The sequence below is a fragment of the Protopterus annectens genome, chromosome 11.part0 (genome assembly GCF_019279795.1).
Source record: "Protopterus annectens isolate FY-2018-M chromosome 11.part0, PAN1.0, whole genome shotgun sequence".
Lineage (NCBI taxonomy): Eukaryota > Metazoa > Chordata > Ceratodontiformes > Protopteridae > Protopterus > Protopterus annectens.
The window spans coordinates 1,041,453,575-1,041,465,644 of NC_056745.1; the positions used below are offsets into that span (position 1 = coordinate 1,041,453,575).

Below are 12,070 nucleotides of genomic sequence, written 5' to 3' on the forward strand. Positions count from 1 at the left end.
CTTCCAGTACCTGTCCATGGTCTTCGACTCCTTATTCGGGGGACAGACAGATGTAGAAGTCTCAGATAATTCCTTCTTCGTGGCCGCCTCTACCACCATAGCACCTACAGGTATTCCTTTAGCTAGAAAGGTTTTGTCATTAGGCGCGGTGATAAATTTGTTCAGCCTCCGAGGGACAGGCTCCACTGTATTTAGAAAATCCCACACATTTTGAGACACTAATTCCATCAGTTCATTGAAAGGTGGAGACACCCAGGTGGCTGAATGTTGAGACCCAAAAGCCTTCATGTACCTGGACTCATCAGAAGGGGTAATGGGTTTCCAGCCGCGCCTCTAAGGATTTCCAAGATGTCCGCAAAGGATACATCTTCAGAGGGTGACCATGGGGACCCTTTCGACTTTTCGAGGTCCATGTCCGATATAATAGACTCATCCGGGGAGTCTATATGCTTCCTCTTCCATGTTTTCTTCCAGGGAACCTCTTCGGTGGGGCATTCCGTAGAGGGTTCGGAAGAAAGGGTCTCACCCAATGGGGCTTTCTGAGGCTCAGGATCTCTACGCTTTTGGGTAATTGCCTGTGCAGAGAGGTACTGGTGCTTTCTGGGATGGAATGCTTGGTTCCGACATCATAGATGATGTCCGTGAGAACAGAGCTCTCTTCATGGCTGCGAAGGCCCCCCTCCCATGGCCCAAGACAATCCCAGGTTTCCAAAGAATCTGATGATCTCCCCGGTATCATGAGGGATGGCTCCAAAGCAGAGGTAGGAGCAGAGTTCACTTGAGCAGAGGCTCCAAGGGGTAGAGTCGGAGCCAAAAGAGTCTCAGTCCGACTGTCCCCCCCCCAGACCCAACTGGTGAGTGTCAGCTCCTAGACACCTTGGAAGGCTCTAAGGTAGTCAGAGTGATCAGAATAGAAGAATCTTTAGATCATCTCTGTTCCGTCAGTTTCATTATTGTCGGTGCCAAGTTTTCCAGCACCGAAACTCAAACTGGAGTTGGAGGAGGAACGGAACATACAGGAACAGGCAACGTCTGCTTCGAACTCACCTGAGTTGGTCCTGACAGCAATTTAGCAAGCACTGGTGTCTGCAGTAACCTCTGCACCACGCAATCTGCATCAAATTCTGATAAGCTCCTGGAGGATCTGGAAGATGGAGCTGATGCCACTGTATATATATATACACACACACACACACACACACACACACACACACACACACACACACCAGAAAATTTAGTTAACTATAACAAGTTTGACAGAAGAAAAAATGTTTTACGCAGCCCGAGCTAGTCGTAGATTCGATCTGCTTCAGAGGCAAACAAGATCTGAGGAAAGCACTGCAGCATCATGGGATAGGGATGGAGCCACGAGCTAGTTGCAGATCTCGAGCTTTAGTAAGCGGCCAAGTCGGAACAGAGGATTGGTTCCATACCCATCAGTATAGAATGAAGACAAGACAGTGACAACTTCACATCAAGTATGTTAAAATTAACGGTTAAACTATAATGGTTATTTAATATTATTCACATTTTATAATTCATGAACATTTTTCTGAATAGCTTTTCCTATTTTGTATTTTTATATTTTATATTCATGTATAAATGCAATGTAGGTTTCAATCCAATATTTTTATGATAGTCATTTTAATATTTGGTATTGCACTTTAAAGTTTTTGTCTCATGTCTTGATTGGGCAGTTTGTTAATTGCTATGTAAACTAACAAATATAAAAAGGGAACAAGGGGAATGGTTGATGTTCTGATGAAGTCCTGTTTATTAGGGATGAAAGAGCTCAACTTTTTATATTAAAAAAGTCTCACATATCGTGATTTTATTTTTATTTAACCACAGTTGCTTGTCTAGAGGTTTACTGGTGATGTGATCACTGAGGGCGAATGCCTTGGTATTTGTCGATCAATGCAGGACTTTGCTCATTATCTATCATAAAATGCTTCACTTTATGCATCAAATGAGAGAAGTTTTCACGACCTCAGGCCAAAATCATAATCTGAACTGTGCAACTGAAAATATAGCATATACTTAATGGCTAGGTGGCATAAAGTACATATACCCCTGGTCACAAAAACTTCAGAAAAAATGTCAAAGTGATCAGGAAGATGCATCCTAACTGCAGTCTAACCAAAGATCCCTACTGTTGGACAATGAGAGTAAGTGAAAAAAAAGAGTAGGATAGCCAATAATTATACAAGAACACCATAATGTACAAAAGATAACCAGTATGCTGTGACAATGGCACTCAAAATATAAATTTTAAGCAGTGATATGGATTCATACCATTACAAGACTCTTACAGTCAGCATCTTACAACATACCCCTTAATACTATGATTTATGCACAGTGCATTGATTTTTTTACCCTCAAATTTAGCATTGTTCCTTCAAGATTTCTTGAATTATTCATAACGATTTGTACAAGGCAAATAGATAAAGAATCTTTATGTAGACTTAATTCACTTCTCAGTTACTATATATGGGGTCTAACGTAAGAAAACATTCTACTTTGAAAATAAAGTACACATTCTTCTGGCCCATCTACTTACTAGAATTTTTAGAGAGAAATGCTATGATTTTTAATGCTCAAAAGTTGAGAGATGTATCTTACAAAGCAATTTTAAAATTAAAAAGGGAGGACTTTTGTTGCAGCAGTATTAATACAATTTCAGCAGATTTTCTAGCACTTCCTCAATTACACTGTAGTCAAGATCAGCTCTTATAGCTTAATCGATTTAATGACTCATAATGAGAGATTCTGATATCTGACCTTCCCATCTTTGAATAAGAGGCAATATCACTGGGTCCAGCGAAGACTCAGGTTACATAGATTGGTTCCTCTGAGGGGACCTAATGGAACTTTTCTTTTGTCATACATCCTAAATAATGCTCAAGAAAATAAACCTGGGTATGCTTCATAGACACCAGTCTGCTGTAAGGAGGAATAGATGGCATGTGGGAGACTGCAGATTATAAAGTGACATAAAAGCAAAGTGCCATCAGTACTCACAGCGAAGAAAAATGCCACACTACTGTTGAAATGGCATAACTCATGAAGGCTACAAAAGTAATCTCTACGCAAGGGAGCAGTAATGGAAATGCTACTTGTCTTTTCTGTTAAGCATCCCTGCACACCAATAAATTTACTAAAAGTACAGTGACAGTAACTCTTTAAAGATCCACTGCTGTGGATGCCTCTCATATCTTTCAAAAGTGGGGAAAAAAAGAATGAAAACAAAAGCATTATCTTCTACATGATGTCCTACATATACTGCATCATTCAATTACAAATTAATTTTCAAGAATGAATTATATGAATTTTGTATACAAATAGTAATTTTTTTTACAGTATTTATAAAGAACTCCATGTATTTTTTTCTCAGTCATTCGGCCAGACAGTTGCAATGTTTTTAATTTCTAATTACCTTAAACACTCAGTAAAGATTACAGCAATGGAAACCATTTTCATCTTTCTTGTTAAAAGTCAGCACAATTTCACTTCCTTAGAACATTACACTAACAAGCAAAATATAATGTGCAATCCAGAATTAGCAGGTCAAGCCAACTAAATACTACAAAGCTGACAAAAGATAATGTAGAGAATGTATTACCTTGCTAGGTAGAGGCAGTGTTCTCTTTCCAAGTCCAAGACTGCTGCTATTAAAAGAAGAATCGCTGATGTCTGAAGTAATACTGGTATTATTGTCAGAGTGCAAATCTTCTAATGATCCAGCACTACTGGGATGTCTTCTCCTTGGACTACCTTTGAAGCCAGGTTTAGGCTGAAAAGATGTACTCCAGTTAACACAACATAATTTATAGATTAGATTAACAGTTCAAAAAGATAAACAGACTTCCAATGTACACAAACACTCCTGGCAATCTGATTGGTATAATGTGCAAAACTATTGAAACAGAATATATTAAAAGTCTAATGCGTGCAGCAGCAACTTTCATAAGGCTAGCGATTCCAACCTGAATTTTACTAATGGGGTGAATTACTACCTGCTTTAGTCCTTCTGACAAGTATTAGTCATTTTTTCCCAAAAATAAGTCGCGACAAAAACTGTACCACAAATTCAGCTCCCAGACATCAACCATATATATGTTCTTACACAGCTTTTATGGTTTCACTTTAAAAAGGGCTTTGGACAGAGTACAATCATGTAAGAACAAAAAACAGACAGAAGATTCTGTACTACACACTAGTTTAAGATGTGTTGTATGGTAGAAAATATAATGACAAACATCCAACACTACAGATTTTTTTGGGGAGTGTGCTCCTCATAACATTAGCTTAAACACACCTGCATCAGCATGGTCTTTTACTGCATCTCAAGAAACTTTCTCTCAGGCTCTAGCTGTACACCTCTCTCACAATGCAACTCTCCTCCCTCAGGGCTCAAGACGGAGTTTGGTGCTTTACCAAACACTGAGAAAATAAGAAACTATTAAGCTATACTGGCAGGTTCCTACTGGTCTCTGGTTTGCTCACTAGACTTGTATAGACAGAAAAGGATGGAGCGCAGCCTAGATGGCCAACTGAGGGCAGTGAATTTTCAGAGCTCCATAAACTAGCATAATAATATAGGAACATTTTATTATTTTCAAGTTTAAAACGTCAGAAATCTATAGATAAATTACATAAACATCAATTTTGGTGGAGAGATACAAAAATTTTCCTGTCAAGTAACTTCAAGATATATTGAATCACTGAAAATGAACTCAAGGAATTCTCACCCAGATGCTGCTTTGAATTAAGTTTCTGTCTGAAATTCACTGTTGTAACACTGAAAATTTTGCTTGGTAGTACAGTTACGTATACAACTTGATTTTCTATTGGTATTCCAGTTCAAACGAACAGTAATTAATGTTAACTCAAGTCTGTAAAAATGCTTGGTAAATAACTAACATTAGCTGCCACATACTAATTTAAGCCGGGGTCATAATTGAAAAAGGTCTTGGGACCAATCAACTTAGCCAGTTAAATGTAAATAAATAAATAATATAGGACATCAAGCATGTGAGTGTATAATTCCAGGGACTGGCCAACACTAACTATATGACTAGCAAGAAAGAAATGGGAGGAAAGGGTCCAGGAGTGCCTTCCTAAACCATATATGTGATGACATAAGTATGCCAGTGAGAGGTGCGAGCACAAACACAAGAAATAATCAAATTATTGTTACAAGAAGGAAGCTCTAAAGAATTCTAACATGATATGCCCTTACAGGAAGGGCATCAAACTAAGACAGCGAACCTTTTGGGTTCGGCATGTCAAAAATTCAGAAAATGCCTAACTTGACTCCGCTTGTGTCACCCCTCAATAAAATAAACAAATGAAACAGCATGGCTCTCAATACATCAGGGATAAATCTCAAAAGAATCAGGGACAAATCTAGAAATAAGAGACATGGACAGTTTTAAACTACTAGTACTATTAATTTGAGACACTGACAGAACAAAATGAACATGAATATACATTTTCTGAAGTAAAATTAGTCTATAAATCTAATTAATCATTGTTAATTGCAAAAGGTTGCCAGTTTTAGAAGGGATTAAGAGGGACAGTTGAGAGGAATATAAAACAGTACACTCCTAGAAATGCGGACTAGTCCTTCGCAGAAGTGTAACCACGAAGAGAAAACAATACCGGCACTGCCTTTTGCAGACCATCAAGAAAGTATAACGAAATAGTCTTTGATGTTAACAACTTCCTTATCTCTGCAGCCGTGTTGATGAACTAGCTCCTGGCACAAAATAATTCAATGCACTTCACACAAGCAACAAATGCAAAAGCAGTTTCCTTGGTAACTTTGTTATCAGTGAATACTAGTGTGTCACACAAAATGTTGTGGGGTGTCATAGGCTCGCCATCACTGAACTAAGACCTGCCAACATTTTGTAGTCTATGGTTATAGGCACAAAATAGATAAAGGCACATTTCTGAACCAATTTCATCCTGCAGACTGACAACCATTTTAGTGTGGCACCAGCTGAACCTTCCCACTTGAAAAAAAGTTATGTATTCACCATAACATTCCATCTGAGTTATTGTTCATTTGTCTTTAACCAGTGGGTTCCTGGATCTGGCATGGATCTGATGACCGCATACCCAGCATCTTGATCAGAACGTGAAGCTCCTCCCCTACCCATAATGCCCCCATCTCCTTCCTGCCTTCAGGAGTTTGCTGCCTAACCTAGCATCGCCCCACCCAAAAATCTTGTTCCACGCCAAAGTAGCCATAACTAGAAGGAAAGAGTAATAGGCATCCTGGTAATGACTATCCTCTGCTCATGAGACCACGCAGTCTATACAAGGCAGTGGGAAGGAGGGAGGGACTGTCGAAGACAAAAGAACAACAACTCAGATGGAACATTATGGTAAGTACATAACTTCTTTATCTGAAGGTGTCATCTCCATTTGGTCTTCAACATGTGGGACAGAGTCCCCAGCTACTAAACACCTGAGAGGCCCTCATGGAATGATATTCCGAAGCACTGCGGAGCCAAAAGATGCCCTGTTCCTGGATATGATGTCCAACCTTGTAGTGCGAGATAAAGGTATGAGATGAAGCCCAGGAGATTGAAGAACAAATATTATCTAATGAAACTCTAAACCAGAAAGGCAGCTGAAGTAGACATGGACCTGGTGGAATGTGCCTTCACTTGACCTGGCGGTGTTAATCCCTTAGTAGAATACATCAGCATAATACACTGGAAAATCCAACACGTGATGGTGACCTTGGATATTGATTTCCCCAATAAGGATTTAGAACAGGACACGAATAGTGGGTCAGATTTATGGAATACTTTAGCCTGTGCAAAAAGAAACGCAACCGTCTGGGCATGTCCAACAAGTGCAATTTGTATTCTCCCTTGTTTTTGGAAACTCAGGAAAAAGACTGGGAGATTAAGGACCTGATTAATATTGGATTCCAAAGCTACCTTAAGAAGAAAGGAGGGATTAGTACTCAAGGATACCCTAATCCTTATGAAAAATCATATACAGTGGTTTGACTGACAATGCCTGAAGTTCCAAAACCCTTCTGGCAAATGTAATAGCCACAGTCTTCCAAGACAAAAACTGCAGATTCACAGAAGCTGCAGGTTTAAATGGAGGAGAAACAAACACCTGCAAGACCAGCGTAAGATCACACTGTGGCGTACGGTCCTTGATCAGTGGCCGAAGAAGGAAAGTGCCTTTTAGGAAGCTTTGCAGAACTTATAAGATGCCAAGGAAACTATATTATGCCCCACATAAAAATTAGAGATCGCCGCAAGTTGAACCTTGACTGTAGAAAAAGTAGCACCTTGTCAGAAGATCCTTGCTAAGAATTCCAAAACCGAGGAGATTGGAGCAGTGTAGGGATCTATGGTATGCCATGGGGCCCAGACTGAAAAAGGTCTCCATTTACTGGAGCATACCTTTCTTGTGGAAGATTTATGAGCAGCCACCAGGATTCTTTTTGACAGGTGAAGATAAACCAGGAGTCCTGACAATCAGGGGAACAGGAGCAGCCAGACGGTAAGCTTCAGGCTGCCCAGATCTGGATGGAGAATCCCTGAAGGATGAGAAATGAGATCCGGAACTGGATCCAACAGCCATGGTCGAGCCACCAGATGAGATCACAGGAAGGGAAACCAGACTTGGCAAGGCCAGAATGGGGCAACGAGGATTACTAGGCTCCCCCAGCTTGCGAGTTTTCTGAAGGAATCTCGGAATTAAAGGAAGTGGAGGATAGGCATATGGCAGACTGGGGGGTCCAAGCATGAGTGTCTCTGCGAGCTTCCCCCGGAGGGGAGCTCCGAGCGAAAAACTTGCTACACTTCACATTGGAAAGAGACGCAGAGACACAGCAGCAAGGCTGACCCCACTTGAGGAAGATCCGTTTTGCTACTGAAGGATTCAAAGACCACTCAATAAGGCATCAGAATAGACCTGCTGAGCCTGTCCGCTAGAATGTTGGACCTTCCTGGAATGTGTGTTACCACCAGAAAACAGCTAGTGGAGATCGCCCACTCTCATGGCCTCGCGACATAGGGGGTAAGACCTGGTTCCCCCCCTTGTTTGTTGATGTACCAGACCACAAACATGTCTGTCTGGATAGCAATCGTTCCTGGGGGGAAGATGAGCATGGAGAGCCTGCAACGCTAGAAGCACCACCCTCATCTCCAGGACACTGATATGCAATTTGGTCTCTTAAGGGGATCATGCGTCTTGGACTGTCCTTCCCTAGCAGTGCCCCCCCCCAAAGCAGGGAGGCATCCATGGTCACTGTAGCCAAGGGAAATGGGGGAGAAAGGGACGACCCCGAAAAAGGTCCAGTGTGTGTAAACACCACAGAAGAGAGTTCCTGCACACCCGAGAGAGTCGGACCGGGTAAGACAACGGAAGGTATAACATGGACCACTGGACTGCAAGAGTCCACTGAAGAACTCGCATGTGAAAACATGCTACAGGCAAGAGATTGATCGTGGCCACCATGGATCTCAATGCCCTCAATATTATTTCCACCATCGGTGGTTGGGCTTGAAGGACACCCAGGACGTGAAGTTTCAGTGACTATATCCTCTCTGAGGTAAGAAAGACCTTGGTTTGAATTGTGTCAAACTGAGCACCTATGAAATCTAATATATGAACGGGGCCAGTGAAGATTTGCTGAGATTGATGGTGATGCCCATTGCTGGGCTAGACAGAGCTGATGCCTGGAAGGTGCAGCAAGAAGCCAATCGTCTAGCTAAGGGAAAACCTGTATGTCCTGGAGTCTCAGGTGAGCCGCTATTACTGCCATCAGTTTGGTGAACACCCTGGAGGCTGTGGTGAGACCAAAGGGGAGCGCTCGAAACAGGTAATGATTGGCTCCCAGCCAGAAGTGGAGGAACTTCCGAGAGCACCTGTTCATTTTGATGGGGTAGTATGCTTCCTATTTACTATTTTGAAGGTTTTTTTTTTTTTTTGTGGAACAGTGATTTTTTTTTCCCTGGGGGAAAAAAATCGTTGTTCAGAGTGTTTGGGATTTTAAGCTTTCACTTAGAGGGTCGATAAATCAGCATTCGCTGATTTAACATAGACCCTTTTTTATTGTATAGAATAAACCCTAAAAACAGACCTGGATCACATCCAGCTTAAATTGTCCAGTAAAAGTATGCAAAAAAGTCTGTCAAAGCTGCAAATTTCATTCATAAAAGCACTTTTGAAAAAGGCATGGAAGGAGGCCACTGCTCTAGTACAAGAATTGCCATGCAATAGCTGGTCATACTTACCATATTAGAATTGACTTTTTTTGCATCATGATAGCCACCTAGATACAGTCTGCTTAGAAACAGAGTGCTATGACCACATGAAACAAACAGCAGAGATCTCTTTTGAGACAATTAGTTTCAGTCTAAGTACAATCGCATATAGCCTACGAATATCCAATATACCCAAGGGATACTTCTTTGCAACCAGAGTATCATCTGCTTGTAAGCTGGAATCAGTGACTACTTTAGGCATAAATATTGGATTCTTTCTCAAAGCCATTGTCTTTACAGAACACTGAGCAAGGAGGATCTATGCACACAGCCTGGGTTTCAGAAATATGTCTAGCAAGTAGTTGACTAATATTTTGCAGGAAGAAATTTCATCTCAGTCCTATCAACAGGCTCAAACAATGATAGATATTAAGCATTCCTAAAGAAAATTCAAATCCCAGGCTGGAAAGGAATCTTTTGAATGGCGACCAAACTTAAAAAGTTCCTTTAAAAATCTTCTATAAACTTATTTTTCTCCTTTCTCTTCAGCTGCCTGCAGACCATATCTGCCCGTCTCGATCCATTTCTTTCCACTTCACTACAGGGTGACAGCTGACAAGAGGGGTCATCATTTAGGCAGCCATCAGACAACCTTAACACTACTGCACATGCCCAGTAACAAACACTAGAGCTTGGATGCAATGGGCAGAGAGGATATATCACTCACTTCCATCACTGATGCAATTTTTCAATACTGCCCTGGCTGTCTAGCAACTAGCTTGGACTCCAGTTTCACCAAAGACTGCTGTGGAATCATGTGATGGATAACATGCCTCCAATACCCTCTCCCCAAAAGATGCAAGTCAGCGATACCTGACAAATCCAACAAGTGCCTCCGCTGCTAATCAAACTCTGGTTAAGTGAGGAATTTATCACTTTACATCAGAGATAGTATAACATTTTACAAAACTTAACAGATACCAATGAAACTCAAGCATCCAAGTGAAAAATGGATACTGCCAAAACGTTAACTCTGACAGAGCTATAACTCAAGCCTATGTCAAATATATGTGCCAAGTACTTCAAATAAAATCATTTTTTTTTAAATAGGTGTTTCTAGCAGACCATCTTTGGACATTAGCAATCTGGGTGACCCTTGGCAGGCACTGTGCATCTGTGGCCATCAATAAAATTAGAAAAATCAAGCACAGGGACTAGAAGTCCAGGTATAGCTTTTCAGGATGGGTGAGACAGCAGAGTCCCAACTGCCTTAAAATATAGGGCCTTGAATAAAGAGGTAAGAGCATAACTGGGGAAATCTGGTTCTGCATAGCAAAAACAAGGCTATAAGGATGACCTTGTCCTTGTAGTCACTTTTTGGAAGAAAGATGGGATTACAGCAAAGGGAGGGAATGCATATAGTAGACCTGAGGACCACCTCTGGAACACAGCATCCATAATATGCTTCTCTAGTAGATGTAACTAGGGAAAAGAAGTTGCTTCCTTTGGTGTCTGTTGGGGATGCAAGATTATTATACTAAAGCTTTTCCCAGTGGCAGGTCAAGTTAAGTATCACCATCATGCTTTGGGACCACTTGTCTTATTAACAGGCAACAGCTGAGCCTGCTACTGACACAGGTGGGTTCCCAGGAATGAGAGTTGCTACTAGTAAGTAATCTGAAGATACGCCCCCCCCCTACTCTCATGGCCCTGAAACAAAGGATAAGAGTGGGTAACTTCAGTTTTACGTACCATGCAAATGCCATGATGTGCGTGTTGGAAACAGCACTTTATGGGAGGGACTTGAAGAGCCTGTAGGATCAAGATGAGCACTTTAAGCCTTGGACCATTATTGTCCGACAAAGATGCCCTCAATCCAGAGCAGACGCATCCATGACAATGGAAAATGAAAAGGGACTGGCTGCCCAAAAAAAGGTAGCAGGTATGAAGCTATCAACGAAAATTAAATCTTGCATGCTTTCAAAATTCTTATTTGATTAGATAATTTGCTTGTGGACTAGTTCCACCATGTTTTAGTCCACTAACAGATCTACATTTAGAAACAAAAACAGTTACTGCCATGAGTTCTACAGCTTACAAGCAAAAAAATAAAAATGTTATGTGCTTACCATAACTTGGCATCTGTGCTATCCAAGGTCATTATTCATCACGAATGGGTCGTGGATATGACCTCGGATCCAAGCCGGCAACTGTCAGACAGATCCAGAGGTCAAGTTCCTCACCTTCCCATCATCCCCTACTACCTTTTAACCTTCAGATCGAGTCTGCTAAACCAATGGAAACACAGAAGAAACTGCATAAATATCAGAACATTCCAAAATACCAGCCACTCCACTTCCCAGAACCCCCAGAAGGATGGGGAAAGGAGAATGGGAACCAGGTGAATAATGACACTGGATAGCACAGATGCCAAGTTATGGTACGTACATAACTATCTGATATCCTATCCGTGTCATTATTCATCATGAATGGGTCAGAGTCCCCCAGCTACTATGCACCCTATGTGGCCTCAAGGAAGGCCATCCTGGAACACAGAAGAACCAAAGGAAGCTCTGTTCCTAGACACAAAGTTCAATTTGTAGTGCAAAATAAAAGTGTGTGGATTAGACCAAGTCACAGCAGCGCAAATCTCACCCACGGAAAGTCTAACCAAGGCGGCCGACGACATAGCAACAGAACTAGTAGAATGGGCCTTAACCGGTCTGGATAAATCCAGCTGCCTACCATAATAAAATGTAGGAAATACAACTAGCAATCCACCTGGAAATAGTCACTTTGGAAACTGCCTGCCCCTTTCTCTT

At 41.4% G+C, this 12,070-nt stretch overlaps 1 protein-coding gene across 1 annotated transcript in view; it reads right to left on the reverse strand.

The window, feature by feature from the left end:
* The window catches only part of GTSE1 (G2 and S-phase expressed 1), a 999,478-nt gene that overhangs the window by 783,242 nt on the left and 204,166 nt on the right, over positions 1–12,070 (reverse strand). Inside the window, exon 3 of the mRNA XM_044087269.1 lies at positions 3,623–3,793. Within this exon, the coding sequence (XP_043943204.1) occupies positions 3,623–3,793 (171 nt within the window). The remainder of the gene's footprint in view (positions 1–3,622; positions 3,794–12,070) is intronic.